Below are 17,729 nucleotides of genomic sequence, written 5' to 3'. Positions count from 1 at the left end.
TACCATCTTTCTAAATTCCATATATATGTGTTAATATACTCTATTGGTGTTTTTTTGCACAACAAAGGAAAATATAAGCAAGGTGAAAAGACAGCCTTCTGAATGGGAGAAAATAATAGCAAATGAAGCAACTGACAAACAACTAATCTCAAAAATATGCAAGCAACTTCTGCAGCTCAATTCCAGAAAAATAAACGACCCAATCAAAAAATGGGCCAAAGAACTAAATAGACATTTCTCCAAAGAAGACATACGGATGGCTAACAAACACATGAAAAGATGCTCAACATCACTCATTATTAGAGAAATGCAAATCAAAACCACAATGAGGTACCACTTCACACCAGTCAGAATGGCTGCAATCCAAAAATCTGCAAGCAATAAATGCTGGAGAGGGTGTGGAGAAAAGGGAACCCTCCTACACTGTTGGTGGGAATGCAAACTAGTACAGCCACTATGGAGAACAGTGTGGAGATTCCTTAAAAAATTGCAAATAGAACTACCTTATGACCCAGCAATCCCATTGCTGGGCATACACACTGAGGAAACCAGAATTGAAAGAGACACATGTACCCCAATGTTCATCGCAGCACTGTTTATAATAGCCAGGACATGGAAACAACCTAGATGTCCATCAGCAGATGAATGGATAAGAAAGCTGTGGTACATATACACAATGGAGTATTACTCAGCCGTTAAAAAGAATTCATTTGAATCAGTTCTGATAAGATGGATGAAACTGGAGCCAATTATACAGAGTGAAGTAAGCCAGAAAGAAAAACACCAATACAGTATACTAACACATATATATGGAATTTAGGAAGATGGCAATGACGACCCTGTATGCAAGATAGGAAAAAAGACACAGATGTGTATAACGGACTTTTGGACTCAGAGGGAGAGGGAAAGGGTGGGATGATTTGGGAGAATGGGAATTCTAACATGTATACTGTCATGTAAGAATTGAATCGCCAGTCCATGTCTGACGTAGGGTGCAGCATGCTTGGGGCTGGTGCATGGGGATGACCCAGAGAGATGTTGTGGGGAGGGAGGTGGGAGGGGGGTTCATGTTTGGGAACGCATGTAAGAATTAAAGATTTTTTAAAAAAAATTCCATATATATGTGTTAATATACTCTATTGGTGTTTTTCTTTCTGACTTACTTCACTCTGTATAATCGGCTCCAGTTTCATCCACCTCATTAGAACTGATTCAAATGTATTCTTTTTAATGGTTGAGTAATATTCCATTGTGTATATGTACCACAGCTTTCTTATCCATTCGTCTGCTGATGGACATCTAGGTTGCTTCCACATCCTGGCTATTGTAAACAGTGCTGCGATGAACATTTTACCAGTGTATTTTATCAATAAGCTTTTGACCAACAGTTTACAAAGTATTGGGTTGGCCAAAAAGTTCTTTTGGTGTTTTCCACACCATCTTACCACTCAGTTCAGTGGCTTGGTCGTGTCCAACTCTTTGCGACCCCATGGACTGTAACACGCCAGGCTTCCCTGTCCATCACCAACTCCCGGAGCTTGCTCAAACTCATGTCCATCCAGTTGGTGATCCATCCAACCATCTCGTCCTCTGTTGTCCCCTTCTCCTCCTTTCCAATGAGTCAATTCTTCACATCAGGTGGCCAAAATATTGCAGTTTCAGCATCAGTCCTTCCAATGAGTATTCAGTACTGATTTCCTTCAGGATTGATTGGTTTGATCTCCCTGCAGTCCAAAGGACTCTCAAGATTCTTCAACACCACAGTTCAAAAGCACTGATTCTTCAGCACTCAGCTTTCTTTATGGTCCAACTCTCACATCCATAAATGACCACGGGAAAAATCATAGCTTTGACTAGATGGACCTTTGTTGGCAAAGTAATGACTCTGCTTTTTAATAATGCTATCTAGGTTGGTCATAGCTTTTCTTCCAGGGACCAAGCATCTTTTAATTTCACAGCTGCAGTCACCATCTGCAGTGATTTTGGAGCCCAAGAAAATACAAGTCTCTCACTGTTTCCATTGTTTCCCCATCTATTTGCCATGAAGTGATGGGACCAGATGCCATGATCGTAGTTTTTTGAATGTTGAGTTTTAAGCCAACTTTTTCACTCTCCTCTTTCACTTTCATCAAGAGACTCTTTAGTTCTTCTTTGCTTTCTGCCAGAAGGGTGGTATCATCTGCATACATGAGGTTGTTGATATTTCTCCTGGCAATCTTGATTACAGCTTGTGCTTCATCCAGCCTGGCATTTTGCATAACATACTCTGCATATAAGGTAAATAAGCAAGGTAACAATATACAGCCTTGATGTACTCCTTTCCCAATCTGAAACCAGTCTGTTGTTCAGTGTCTGGTTCTAACTGTTGCTTCTTGATCTGAATACAGATTTCTCAAGAGGCAGGTAAGGTGGTCTGTTATTCCCATCTTTTTAAGAATTTTCCAGAATTTGTGGTGATCCACACAGTCAAAAGCTTTGACGTAGTCAATAAAGCAAAAGTAGGTATTTTTCTGGAACTCTCTTGCTTTTTTGATGATCCAATGGATGTTGGCAATTTGATCTCTGGTTCCTCTGCCTTTTCTAAATCCAGCTTGAACATCTGGAAGTTCTCAGAAGATCTTACCACTAGAACTCACTGAAGGCTCAGGTGACCATTAGCATTTTTTCAGTTCAGTTCAGTCAGTTGCTGTTGCTGCTAAGTCCCTTGCTGCTGCTGCTGCTGCTGCTAAGTTGCTTCAGTCATGTCCAACTCTGTGTGGCCCCATAGATGGCATCCCACCAGGCTTCCCTGCCCATCACCAACTCCCAGAACTTTATCAGACTCATGTCTATTGAGTTGGTAATGCCATCCAACCATCTCATCCTCTGTTTTCCCCTTCTTCTTCTGCCTTCAATCTTTCCCAGCATCAGGGTCTTTCCAATGAGTCAATTCTTCGCATCAGGTGGCCAAAATATTGACATCAGTCCCTCCAATGAATATTCAGGACTGATTTCCTTCAGGATTGACTGTTTTGATCTCCTTGCAGTCCAAAGAAGTATGTACATTTTTTAAGACACAATACTACTGCACACTTGTAGACTAAGTGTGTATAAACATAAGTAATTTCTATAGGCACCGAGAAACCAAGATAATTGTGTGAACTACTTTATTGCAGTATTTGCTTTATTGCAATGGTGTAGAATTGAACCCCCAACATCCCTGAGGTATGCCTGCATGAGAGTGGCCCAAGGAAAATCACATCAGAAAGGACTGCCTGGCAGAAAGAAGAGTGGGACATAGAAGCAAATGCAGATGAGTGATGGGTTTCCTTCCTGTTGGGAGCATACCCACCAACATCATGATATACAATCATTTCAATTATAGCCTGGCTACCCTGTCCATATACAGTATAATGGATGGTACCAGTCGGCCCAGTTCCATCTCTCATTCACCATTCATCACCAAAGCAACATTATAAACTCCTCTACCTCCATATTTACAACAACAAGGAACGTGTCACCTAGAGCCACTAATATTAAACACTGTTGTAAATTCTACCCTACAATAGCTCTGTGCTCTAGTTTTTTTATGAGATTTTATTTTCCACTGATACAGTCTTGGTGCAAAAAGTTTGAAAAGTAACCACCTTGAAGTGAGAGTGATGTTTTCCTTCTCTGCTGATGGGAGGGCTGGGGTCCATCTTTTGGCAAGTTGGCAATGTGTGGAGTGCTAACAAGTATGGTAACAATCTAAATGTTTAGAAGAAGGGCCAGCATCAGCAAAACATCTACAAAATAATAAATACTGGAGAGGGTGTAGAGAAAAGGGAACCCTCCTACACTGTTTGAGGGAATGTAAATTGATATAGTCACTATGGAGAACAGTGTGGAGCTTCCTTAGAAAACTAAAGATAGAGCTAACATATGATCCAGCAATCTCCTAGGAATATATCTGGATAAAACTACAGTCCAAAAAGATACATGCATCCCTATGTTCATTGTAGCACTATTCACAATAGCCAAGACATGGAAACAACCTAAATGTCCATCAACAGAGAAATGGATAAAGAAGATGTGGGATAGACACACACACATACATATAATGGAGTATTACTCAGCCATAAAAAAGAATGAAGTAATGCCATTTGCAACAACATGGATGGACCTAGAGATAATCATACTAAGTGAAATAAGTCAGAAAGAGAAACACTGTATGATATCACTTAAATGTGGAATCTAAAATATGAAACAAATGAACTTATCTACAAAACAAAAACAGAATCATGTACATTGAGAACAGACTGGTGGCTGCTGACAGAATGGGTTGGGGGAGAAATGGGGGAGGAGGTTGGGGTTAGCAGATATAAGCTTTTATATATAGGATGGATAAACAACAAGGTCCTCCTATAGAGCACAGGGGACTATATTCAATACCCTATGATAAACTATAATGGAAAAGAATATTAAAAAAGAATGTATATATATGTGTATATATATATTATAACTGAATCACTTTGCTGTATAAGAGTAATTAACACAACCTTGTAAGTCAACTATATGTCAATAAAAATTTTTCAAATATTTAAACAAAAAATAAAAAAGTTGGGCTAGGAATAAGAGAATAACGGGAATAATGGTATGCTCTTTCACTGGAGCACGTCATAACTACTTAAATGCTATTTATGAAGAATTTATAAGAATGTGGGAGTTGCTTGGCTACCCTGTTAAATGAAAAACTAAGGACACAAAATTGTTTATACTTACAACTAAAATATATAACTAAACAGAGGTAAAAGAAAACATTCTCTGTCTTAATAGTGATTAAACCAGGGTGAAGGCACTAGGAATGATTCCTATTCACTTCTTTTTCCTTAGAGTAGAGACACACCTGGAGCATGTTAGACCCTTTGAATTAGTAGAATGTGGGGGTTTCTAAAGCACAGGTTTTTCAGCCAGGGATTTTTAACTGGGTAAATTCTATATTTTATATATCTCTATCCATAGATAGAATTCAGGGTGACTGTAAACTTGGCTGGGAACAAAAAACACATCATTATTTTTACTAACTCCCAACTAAATTTTTTTTCTTCTGAATTTTTTTTGTAGTAAAACAAACATAACATGAAATTTATCATTTCAACCATTTTAAAGCATACAGTTCAGTGGCATTAAGTACGCTCACACTGCTGTGCAACAAGTCACCACCATCCATCTCCAGCCTGAAATGTAACATTTCTTTTAAATATGAATGCAGTTAAAGAATCACAGTAAATTACCAGGGCCTGTGACTTTATCACCAATAGAAATCAAAGCTCTTTTCATATCATATCCCAGTTGCTGTAGGTACTGAACTATGTTCACGCTCCTCAAAGCTTTGAAATTAAGTAGTTATGAGAACTGCCACTACATCTTCTTACTGAATGTTACTAGAGTTATTTAAGTTACTAATTACAAATTTGTTTTTGCAATATTTTGCTAACTATAGTCCAATACAAAGATTTTCCTTTGTGTGTAATCCCATGTATTTTATACATTTTAAAAACATTATTGTGAGAAGGAATTTATAAAACAACATTCTGAGAGTGAACTGATGGATTTCAGCAGACTCCCAAAGGGGTTCGTAAGACCAGAAAAATTAAGAACCCCTCAGCAGATGTGTTTCTGACAGATGGAGTAATTCAAGTATTAGCTACCCTGAGCATACAATAATGGGTTTACTGACAGGTGTTTGGATTCTTCTGCTGGCAATGTGGCCTAGAAGAATATGACACCACATCCATCTGCATCTTCCCAATATCCACTGTGCACTTAGTCCTTAGAATAATCTTGTTTGCCTGTATCCCTTTGAAAAACAAAATCTGACTGACCTCAAAAGACATTCTCAGATGAACAGGAAGCTAATGGTGGGAAGAGTATGAGAATATTAGAGCAGAATTTAAGAAGAGGAACAAACGAGCCTCACTTTTCAAAAATAATCCATTTCCCTAATATACTTGTCCTTTATTCAAAAAATATTTTTGGGAGACACTCGACATCACTAAGTAGTAAAACGCAAATCAAAACCACACGTAGATACCACCTCACACCTGTCAGGATGGTTATTTAAAAAAAAAAAAAAAACAAGAAATGACAAGTGTTGGTGAGGATGTGGAGAAAGGGGAACTCTACTACACTACTGGTTAGAATGCAAATTGGTACAGCCACTATGGAGAACAGTATGCAAGTTCCACAAAAAAATTAAAAGTATAACTACCATGTCATCCAGCAATTCTACTTCTGGGTATTTATCCAAAGAACATGAAAATGCTAACTTGAAAAGCTGTATGCATCCCCATGTTCATTGCTGCATCATTTACAATAATCATGGAAAGAACCTAAGTGTTCAATGACAGATAAATGGATAAAGAAAATGTGGTGTATATGGGATACAATGAGATATTATTCTACTATAAAAAAGAATGAAATCTTGCTGTGTGCAACAACATGGGTGGACCTTGAGGTCATTGTGCTGAGTGAAATAAGTTAGACAAAGACAAATACTGTATGATCTCATTTATATGTAGAATTCAAAATCAAACAAAAAAAAACACAACAAGCTCATGGATGCAGAGAACAGATTGGAGACTGCCAGATGTGTGTGTTGCGGGGGGGAGGGGTGACAAATGGATAAAGGGGGTCAAAAGGTACAAACTTTCAGTTATAAAATAAATGAGTCATGGGAAGGTAATGAACAGCATAGTGACTGTAGTTAATACTATATTACATATTTGAAAGTTGCTGAGAGTAGATTTTAAAAGTTTTCATGACAAGAAAAATACTACAGTGACAGATGTTAACTAGACTTGCGATCATTTTGCAATATATACAAATACTGAAGCATTGTGTTGTTCACCTGAAACTAAGATTATATGTCAATTATACATCAATTTCTGCTTTTGGAATCTGGAGCTGGGCACTGTATTCCATGGATTAGAATAATCATCTCCATTTTTTGCACTTAAGTTTTCTTTTCTCCAAGTCCCATGTCTCCCCAAATTTTCAAATAAAACTGCTCTCTAATGTTGAAAGATGTCTGCCTGACCTACAATCACCTTCTCTGAGGGAAGCCTCCACTTAGCCCCCCACCAAGAGGTCCAGAGAGTCCAGTCTCAGCCATCTCTCTAAGAACTCAAAATGCCTGGCAAATGGCTGACTGCCTCAGGGTAGAGACCTGACCCAAGAGGAGGCAATGGGATTCTCTCTCCTAGGAATTTGGGATTGGGCCCCAGCATCTGTCCCTGGTGCTTTGACTAGTGGGCATGTAAACCTAGGGGATCTAGCAGGTATGTCTGGGCATGTGCACCTGGAGGCTGATAGATCAACTCAGGATAGGATGTGGGTCTTCGGAGAGGGGCACAGACATTTCAGTCAGGATCACTGGATCCACAGTACAGAAATCCCCTTGGGGTGGGGCTGGCCTCGAGGAGACCCCAATTGCTAAGTTTAGAGTTGGTTCCTAAGGTACCCCACCGGGCAGCTCATGACTGTCTCATGCCCTCTCTTCCCAAGCTTACCCTCAGGGTCCCACCAGTCCCTTCTGCAAAAAAAAAAAAAGCATGAAACAACCACCCAACCAGCATACCTCGGGTCTTCCGATGCTCCTGCGGACTCGCGCTCCAACTCCTTCTGACTGCTCCCGGCTGAGCACTGAGAGGGTAACCTTCTTGGACGACATCGTGTCCAAGGTTAAAAAGCAAGTAAAATAAAATAAAATCTGGAAAAAAAAAAAAAAAAGAAGTGTTCTGAGGCTGAGCTGTAGAGGATGCAGGGTAAGAGAAGGGACAACAAAACAGAGACGTCATTAAGGAGGGACCAACCACCCACGGACTATAAAATATAGGATAGGAAATTCACCCCATACCCCACCCCAAATATTGTGTGGACACAAAGTTCATTTGGGGTTTTCTGTAACATCTTACAGAAAACCCCAAATGAACTTTTTGGACTTTTTGGCCAGCCCAATATTAACAGCTATAATTTTTTAATTGCTTACTCTGCACAAGACCTGGGCTAGATGCTTTCAAACAACACTAATGATGGTGGACGCCTGTGAGTGCTAAGGAGGTTCCCAGCACCCTACTAACGATTTACAATGGTTATCTGGTGTAGTGCTAGGACCACCGTTGACCACAGTTAGTAACAGCTGCTGGGCATTTACTTAGAACCTCTAATGAGAACTTTACCGGCTTCACCTGATTGAAATCTCTGCCCCTACGTCTACCCCACGTTGCCCCAGAAGGGAGCTGCTACCATGAGCTAAGAGAGATCCGGGTATCTCTTATCTGATTGTGCAAGGATCTTGGCACTGAAAGGGATCTTTGAGGGTCATCAAATTCAAAGACTCATCTATCCCTGAAGTTCAGGGTCAACTTACGTGGCAAGAAATATTTGAAGCTTTCTCTGAAGTCTTCCAGAGCACAGAAGAGCACAGGAAACTCACGGAGGAGGTGCCCTTGACCATGCAATCTGTATTCTACTCAGGACCCTCAATTCAAAAGTGCCTCCTCTTTGTGAGTCTAAGTCTACTCGAGAGCACATCACAAACCAAGTATAATTAATCCATTTTCCACTTCAAATGCTTGCAGACAATACACACAATCCCTAAAGCTCTTCTGTAAATGACATAATCCATTCCTTCAGTTTCCCACTGCAAACCAAGACAGATATTTTAGCAAGAAGCACAGACTCTAGAGCCACACAGTCTGGGTCTGCATCCCAGGTTCACCACGTATCAGCTGTGTGATCTGAGGCCAACTGTTAAACCTCCCTGTTCCTCAGGCTTTCCACCTGTGAATAGGAGTCATAAAACAGTGTAGATTCTGCAAAGGAGTGTAGTCAGTGTTCTAAGAATGTAAGCTGCTGCTACTCAGAGCGCTCTGCACTGCAAAACCCTCCAGCCAGTCAAGTGAAAGTGAAAGTGAAGTCACGTCCAACTCTTTGTGATCCCATGGACTGTAGTCTACCAGGCTCCTCCGTCCATGGGATTTTCCAGGCAAGAGTACTAGAGTGGGTTGCCATTTCCTTCTCCAGGGGATCTTCCTGACCCAGGGATCGAACCCAGGTCTCCTGCATTGCAGGCACACGCTTTACCTTCTGAGCCACGGGGGAAGCCCAGCCAGTCAAGGCTCACTCTAAATGTGCCCTCCCCTGCTGAACTGAACTGAACTGAACTGAACTGGGCTGCCACCTTTAGTTAACTCAAACCTCCACCTATGAGCATCTAGAAAATATTTTACGTCCAGCCCCCGCCCCCAATTTGAACTATTTCTGGATCTTTCCAGACTCCTCCAATTAAGTTCTATGCACGTGCACCACCGACGAGGTACTTACCAGATCTTAGTGCTCTGCAGAAAGAAAAGTCGTCTGCGACTTGCACCAAACTGCAGAGGACTACTTAAGCCTCTCTGGCCATTTCCCTTAGGAGACTCCCCTGGGAGTCTAAAGCGGGCCAGAGAGGGCGGGGTCTGCCCCGCCCGGCCCCGCGGGCGCCAGGTACTCGAGCCCGGTGAAGGGCGGCTACAGCAGCCCGTGCGGCGGCGGCGGCGGCGGCAGCCGGGGCTCGGAGGGCGCCCCGCGGCTGCCTCACCGTGACTCAGCGCTTCGCTGCCAGTGGCCACAGGGAGGCTGGAGGCGGGAGTCCACGGGTCTAAGGGGCCCCGGGCAAGAGCGATACTCCTTGATTGACAGTCCGCCGCCGCGCGGATCCCCTCGCCCCGCCCCTCGCCACAGCTCCGCCCCAGCCTGTTCGGCTGCCCTTGTGATGGGCGGGCTGGGAAATGTCACTGGGAGAGAGGCGCTCTGGGCCCTAGGAAGGGTGGATGGGCCTAGCAGGTGCTGTGTTCAGGCCAAAGGTCCCAACTGGACCTCCTCGGAAAACTTGTCCTTGCCTGGAGTCGGCTACCTCCATCACTTCCCGGGCCTTGTGTGACCTTGGGCAGGTAGCTCAGCCTCTGTGCCTCTAGTGCCTCCACTGTGAAACGGGTGTGGGGACGATAATACAATACAAGCTGATGGGGTTGTGATGACAATTAAAGGAGCTGGGCAGGCCCTACTGCTGCTGCTGCTAAGTCGCTTCAGTCGTGTCCGGCTCTGTGTGAGCCCATAGACGGCAGCCCACCAGGCTCCTTCGTCTATGGGATTTTCCAGGCAAGAACACTGGAGTGGGGTGCCATTGCCTTCTCCGGGGCAGGCCCTAAGTGAAATGAAGTGAAGTCGCTCAGTCGTGTCCGACTCTTTGCGACCCTGTGGACTGTAGCCTACCAGGCTTCTGTGCCCATGGGATTCTCCAGGCAAGAATACTGGAGTGGGTTACCATTTCCTTCTCCAGGGGATCTTCCCGACTCAGGGATTGAACCCGGGTCTCCCGCACTGGGGGCAGACGCTTTAACCTCTGAGCCACCAGGGAAGCCCGGGGCAGGCCCTAAGCACTGCTCAATTATTGCTTACATCAATAAGTTGCCACCTTTACAGGGCGATGTGGACTTGCAGAAGCCTCTACGGATTTCTATTCTGTAAACAGCAGAAAGCTCATTGCCTGCTTTTGAAGAAGGAAAGTGCCAGATAGCAAATATTTTCGACTTTGCACGTGTTCTCTGAGACAGCTGAGGTAGTTGGCCTTTGTAGCAACAAGCCAGCCAGAGACAGCATGTAAAATAAATGGGTGTGGCTGCGTTTCAATAAAACTTTAATTATGGCTGCTGACATTTGAATGTCATGGAATTTTCACTTATCATGTGTTACTCCTCTCTTGATTTTTTATTTCAAGCACTTAAAAGTGTAAAAACCATTGTTAAGCTCACAAGCTCTGAAAACAAGGTAGTGGGCTACACTTGGCTGTGGGCCTAGTTTAGGGACCTGCTCTAACAGTCATGTAGAGGAAGGGCTTTTCCCCAGATTACTTATATGTCAGCGTCAACAGGGCTCAAATCACCACCTTACTTCGATGAGTCAAAGCTAAATGAGATAACATACAAGCACATTAAAAGTGCCATGAAATAATCTTGCTGCTCACCTTCAGTATACTTAACCTTTGCAACTGTCTCCAAAGAAAACAGAAGCAGGGACTCTGTCTGGCACTTGGCAGTCCTTGGTAAATACTTCTGCATTCCTTACCAAATAGTTCAACGCATAGCCAATTGCCTGAGCCTGAAACCCAAGCCACCATTATTTCACCATAAAATCCTGTGTATTCTGTTCCTATCGTCTCTTAAATATGTCCAGTGCTTCCCACCATCCATCTTCTCTGGTAGTCAAACCATTCTCCAAGTCGCAGGGAAATGAACCAACCACCTAAAACCTTCCTTGCCCTCAAGAGAAAATCCTGTGATATCTTTAACCCAGCCTCACCCTCAGCATGCTGATACTTGCTCAAGGATAAACATACACACACAGAGGTGGCCCCTCTTTCCTTTTTATGCTGAACTTTTTAAGGCTCTTGAATGTGCATTCACTCTTTTGTCGACTTGCTGTGCCTCTGCCTGGAACTTTCTTTCCCCTTGATCTGGCTCATCGCCATTCATCTTTCAGCTCTCAGTTTCCACTTTACTCCCTCTAGGAAACCTTGCCTGTCTGTCCTCTCAAATCCGGGTGAGATGTTTGACCTGGTAAGCATGACGACTACACATTGTTATCATGATTACACATTGTTGATCAGTCATTGCTTCTCCTCCTTTGGAGAGTCTATTTTCCTAAGATGGTTCCAACAGTATCTCCCACATACACATCTTCTTCAGTGTGACCTTGACACACCCCTCCATCACAAGTGGAGTTTACTTCTGTTCCTCCTAAGTCTAGGCAGGGCCTGTGGCTGCTTTGACTGATGGAATACCCTGGAAAGGATAGTGCCAGTTCTAGGTGTGGCTCTGAAGTAGCCTGGCAGCTACTGCTTCCTGTCTTCTGGAAGTCAGTTCCCTTGTAAAAGGAGTGATGACTCTGAGACCAGTATTCTGGAAGAAGCCCACGCCATGTGGAGGAGTGGTCTTGGAAGAAGAAACGCCATGTGAGGAAGGAGACAGAGGCCAAGGACACTGTGGCGCCAGATATATAGACATGCCATCTGCGAAGTGGCTCTTCCAGGCCCAGCTGCCATCGCTGACTCCGTATGTCTAAGACATGAACACTTAACTGCGTTCTTCCCACCCACAGACCCATAGACTTGTGAGCAGATAAACATGGTTGTTTCAAGCCACTCAGTTTCCAGATTATTTGTTTAGTGGTGATAGATAACTGGAAAATATGCTCTGATGCAAGAAAAGAGATGTGGTGGATTTTCAAAGCTCTCTGGAGTAAAGAAAGACTTCTACAAATATTTACCCTTTCAGAAAGTGAATCTGTTCATCTAAATGTTACTATCAAGGCAAGCAGCCATCCAGTAAGATAAAAATGTATTAAACTAGACTTGAGAGATGAAATGTTATGTCCTACTGGGCAGAGCAGTAACCTCTGAAGTGCAGGGGTCCTTAAAGTTTCTTCAGTTACACGTGACATTGAGAAGGACGGCTTCCTGATACAAGAAAATGGGAGAAGATGGATGTGCTCTACATTTTTACATGCTTCCATATTGGACTTGCCATACTCCTGAGGATGCTTTTTACCACATTTTCCAAGCTTCCTGGGACTCAGAATCCCCTCCACCTCTGAAACAGGCAGAAGAGCTTCCTTTCTTTCTGAACTTTGAGAAGGCAGTCGCAGGGAGAAGCTAATTCAAAGGCGTGCATTGTCAGGGCAAGGCAGAGAAGTCTACAGAAAAAAAAAAGTAGACCTGAAAAGCTAGGAGACTTAAAATGAGGAAAGACAAGCATGGCGGCAGTGGAGGGGAGCACAAATTTTTACAGATGGAATATGCAGCATGTAACATTTCACTGTAACAGGGCTGGCTTTTGAAATGAGAAATGTGACTTTGTACATGGAGCTATGAGCACATTTCACACTGTCATTTGCCATCCAGTCAGCGATGCTGAGCAGACAGCTGGATATATGAGTGTGTAGATATGCCATCAGTTGCTAAATGATTCCAGATAGCACCATTATCTATCTTTGAGGACACCTACATTATCAACGTATTTTATGCGATCATTTTTCCTTTTTCATTCAAAATGCTTCTCAAAAATACACCTTATAGAAATACATGGACATCTTAGACATTTCATCATTTGCCATTTTTTCTCCTTCAAGCAGTCAACTCAAAAAATCTTTCTTAAAAAAATTTTTTTTTCAAGATTGGTCAGGTTTCGGTAATTTGCCTTAAAGCACAGTCGCTGCTGTTTATTAAATGACAAAAATCTCTAGAATACTCCATATTAGGGATTCAGACTCTCTGACTCCAGGAAATGGCTCCAAGTCAGCGACTGATTATTTTATAAGCATTTGTTTAGGAAGGACATAGATATGCTCATAGTCGAGGACATTAAAAAATATCTAGGAATGATGTGTACACTTGACTCCCATTTCCACCCTCGTGAGAGCAATCTGCACGGACACAGTCTGGTCCATTAGCCAGGGTTCTGACCTAGATGCTACATGTGATCAACCACTGAAACTCATAACTGCCTTTCCCATGGGTTTCTGGCAGTGTGCCAGAAAGGAACAGCTTATGACCCTCTCTTCTCAGCCACAGAACTTTCCTAGAATTCACCACAGGCAAAACATTCTCAGCCCTGAAAGGCTGATTCATCTCTGAATGAAGGAAATGGAGAAATTTAGGTGAATGATTCCCCTGATACTTGACTCAGTTATCCTGAAAACCTTTCTCAGTTTTCAGCTCGTATAATGCCGTGTCTTCTGGCCAAATGAAGGCTGCTTTCAAGATTACAGTGTTGGAGTTAAAATAAAAGGCTAATTTGAATTAATCTTCAGTTATATACTCTGAAGTGTTTACAGATAAAGTTTGCTAATGTTTGCAACTTACTTTAAATGCAGCAAATAACAGTAACAGTAGTGGTGGGGAAAAAGTGAAAATGAAAGTTGCTCAGTTGTGTCTGCCTCTTTGCAACCCCATGGGCTCTACACCATGGAATTCTCCAGGCCAGAACACTGGAGTGGGTAGCCATTCCCTTCTCCAGGAATGGCTTTATCCTCTGAGCCACCAGGGAAGCCTACTACTATTACCTGGGTTCAATCCCTGGGTCAGGAAGATCCCCTGGAGAAGGAAATGGCAACCCACTCCAGTATTCTTGCCTGGAGAATCCCATGGACAGAGGAGCCTTGTGGGCTACAGTCCACGGGGTCGCAAAGAGTCAGACACGACTGAGCGACTTCACACACACACAATAGTAGTAGTAGTAATACCAATAAGGTGGATTGACAGATGGATAGAGGGTTGATAAATAGATGTCAAAACAAATACAGTAAAATGTAAATATAGAATCTAGCAGTGTATTGGTTTTTTAAAAACTTTTCTGTATTTTGAAATTATTCATGATAAAATTTTGGGAAAAAATAATTTGAATCAAAGTGAGAATCGTAGCTGGAAGTTCCATAAAGATCTCCCCTTTTGCCTACTTCTTTTGCTTTCAACTCTGGTACCTCGTACACTATACAATTTAGTGAAGATGTATTGAATTGAGCTGCTGAGCTAAATTTCAAGCTTCTAGGTCACTTCCACAGCTGGCAGGATTTTTCTAGAGCATGAGTTGGCAAATTTTTTCTATGTAGGCCAGATAGTAAATATTAAGAGACTGCAGGCACATGGCCTCTGTCACAACTCAACTCTGCCATTGGAGGAGAGCAGCCTCACCCAATACGTGAACAAATAAATGACTGTGGCTGTGCTCCAATAAATCTTGCTTCCAAAAACAGGTGATAGTCACAGCCTGCCAACTCCATCTAGACCCCAAGTCCTTACCTTCCACTGAAAAATAGGGAGTGAAATTGATAAAATGCCAACAGTCTATGTAAATATTTCACATATAGCAGGAAAGGGCACAACAAAACCACACAGCAAGGAGTTCCCTGGTGGTCCAGTGGTCTGGACTCAGTGCTATCATTGCTGAGGGCTCAGATTTGATCCCTGGTCGGGGAACTAAGATCCTGCAAAACAAATCCCCACAGAACCAACTTTTCTGTGTCCACCTAACCCTCCCCCTCCACTCACCATCTCCTTTCATGAGGAAAAAAAGGTTATTGTTCCACCACTGAACCTGAGGTTTAATATGCAAGCATTCTTAGAAGAGATAACACATTCATCTTTGCTTCCAGTAAGTGTAATCTATTCACATCAGAACCCAACCTCCAAGTAGACTGTCTTAACACCAGGAGGCATAAGAGCCACAGGTAATGGAGTGATCGCCCCCGTGAAGAGATTCTTGTGGAAAAAGCTCAGGCTACAGAGAGAAGCTATCAAGAGCTCTTGTGGGCTTACTCTTCAGGGAAGAGAGACAGATAAGTAAATTGTGTAGTTGGTTTTAACGTGTTAGGTGCTATGAAAAAAAGATAAAGTGAGCAGAGTAAGGGAGGCTGGGAGTGCTGGGTGGAGCAAGGTGTAGTATTAACAAGATGGTCTAAGTAGGGCTCATTAGCAAGATGCCTTTTGACACAGAATCTGGAGATGAGGAAATGAACCACGCAGATGTCTGTGATGGTTTGGCAAGCAAAAGAAACAGCTTGTGAAAAGACCCTGGGGTGGGTAGTGCTCAGAATATTGTAGGAGTGGCAATGTAAGGTAGAAAAATCATACAATGATGTTAGAGATGGCATTAGGGGACCAGAAGATGGGGGACCATTGAAAAGTTCAGACAGGAGGAGTGGTGGGCTTTGACGTACACGTGAAAGCATCGTTTTGGCTAGTCAGTAGAGGATAGCAGGCAGCAAGTGCAGAAGCAGGGAGAGCAGGCAGGAGGCAAGCGCGATACTCCAGGTGACAGATATGTGGCAACTCAGACCAGTAGGTAGCAGCAGAGCTGGTGGAAAGTGGCCAAATTTGGGATATATTTTGAAAATATGGCTAGCCATATTTCATGATGGATGAGATGCTGGCTATGAAGGAAGGGTAAAAGTCAAGGGTGATTCCACCTTCTTTGGCTTGAGCAACTGGAAGGTTAAAGTTGCTATTAGCTGAGAAGGCAAGCCTTGTAGGAGGAGCTGGTTTGAGGGGTTAGTCAGGAGGTCAGCTTTGGACATGTTAAGTTTGAAATAGTTATTAGATATTCCAAGTATAGATGGGCAAGCTAACAGTCAAATACAAGTCTGGAATTCAGGGGAGAGGGCCTGGCCGAAATTTGGAACCATAAACATATAGACGGTGTTTAAAGCCATGAGTCAAAGGAATTTTTTAAAGAGAAAACTAGAGGTCAGTCAGAAGCCAGAAGAAAGACAGTCTCCCTCTCTCCCCTTCCTCCCTCCCTCCCTCTCTGTCTCTTCTCACACACACATACACACATAATGGATCCTATCAGGTTCTTTCTTGTAAAAAATGTGAGCATTACTGTTCCCAACTGAACAAGCTTGTTTACATCATGAAGTCAAATCACCCCACAAGCGTGTTGCCTGCTAAAAGCTCAGGAAGAGAAGCTAAGAGGAAATTCCTGTGGGTCTCCCTGGCTAGAGGTGGCAACACAGACCATAATTTAAGCAAATCAAATCACGTAATGGAAATAGCAGGTTGCCACAACAAGTTAGAATTGGACTAAAGACATGGAAAATACAGAGCCCAAGAAAGGTTCAGGAGAAGTGGCAGAGGAAGTGAATGAATAGAATAAAGAAATAAATCTGGGACATTTTGACTCAGAGGAAAACACTCCTCCCAGCTGCCCTCGAGTGTTCCAAGCCCTTAAAAAGGGATGAGAATCCCAAGAGATTGTACCTAGGTGTTTCAAGAGTTCTGCCACTTCCTCCTTCCCTCCCCTAAATTGACTTTTTATTCTAGAATTGATCTTCAGCCATGCTACCATGTTTAAACAGCAGAGTAAGTACAAATTACCATATGGGAATGGAAGTGAATTAGCAGAGGGCAGAATTAATTTATTTGGCTAAATTGCTTTGCCACGGTCACACTGCTTCACCCTCGGTTTCTCAAATGACTGCCTACTTGATTGCTAGAGGATGGAGAGCTGTGTGGAGTCCATCAATGACCTCTTTGCTGATGTCAGGGTGTTAAGTTCTCTCGTTCTAAATTGTTCTAAAGGACTCTTTGTCATTCCCTAAATTCCAGTTTCAAACAGAAATATTTTTCAGACATTCTATGGTAATTAAAACTTTACTGTTGTCCTTCCTCCATGAGACATAAGTCCCCCGAAGGTCTGGCCTGCCTCTGTTTTGTTTACTGCTGCATCTAGCTCCTAACAGAATGCTTAGTAGACAGGTTCTCAAAAGACTACAGCACACCAGGCTTCCCTGTCCATCACCAACTCCCAGAGCTTGCTCAAACTCATGTCCATCCAGTTGGTGTTGCCATCCAACCGTCTCATCCTCTGTTGTCCCCTTCTTCTCTCTCTGTCAATCTTTCCCAGGATCGGGGTCTTTTCCAATGAGTCAGTTCTTCATATCAGGTGGCCAAAGTATTGGAGCTTCAGCTTCAGCATCAGTCCTTCCAGTAAATATTCAGGACTGATTTCCTTTAGGATTGACAGGTTGGATCTCCTTGCAGTCCAAGGGACTCTCAAGAGTCTTCTACAACACCACAGTTCAAAAGCATCAATTCTTTGGCGCTCAGCTTTCTTTATAATCCAACTCTCACATCCATACATGACTACTAGAAAAACCATAGTTTTGACTAG

General features: G+C 42.8%; 1 protein-coding gene across 2 annotated transcripts in view; it reads right to left on the bottom strand.

Moving 5' to 3' along the window:
• PIR (pirin) overlaps positions 1-9,690 on the bottom strand; it is a 99,469-nt gene extending 89,779 nt beyond the window's left edge. The window contains exons 1-2 of one of the 2 annotated variants that reach the window (XM_018043861.1): positions 9,349-9,690; positions 7,601-7,732 (exon numbers count right to left, since the gene is read on the bottom strand). In XM_018043861.1, the coding sequence (XP_017899350.1) occupies positions 7,601-7,693 (93 nt within the window). In that variant the 5' untranslated portion in view covers positions 7,694-7,732; positions 9,349-9,690. The remainder of the gene's footprint in view (positions 1-7,600; positions 7,733-9,348) is intronic. The other variant, XM_018043860.1, reaches the window with a different exon arrangement.
• Between the last annotated feature and the right edge of the window lie 8,039 nt (positions 9,691-17,729).

This window comes from Capra hircus, assembly GCF_001704415.2.
Source record: "Capra hircus breed San Clemente chromosome X unlocalized genomic scaffold, ASM170441v1, whole genome shotgun sequence".
Lineage (NCBI taxonomy): Eukaryota > Metazoa > Chordata > Mammalia > Artiodactyla > Bovidae > Capra > Capra hircus.
Note: the sequence above shows the minus strand (reverse complement) of the source record. Positions and strands in the feature narration are given on the sequence as shown.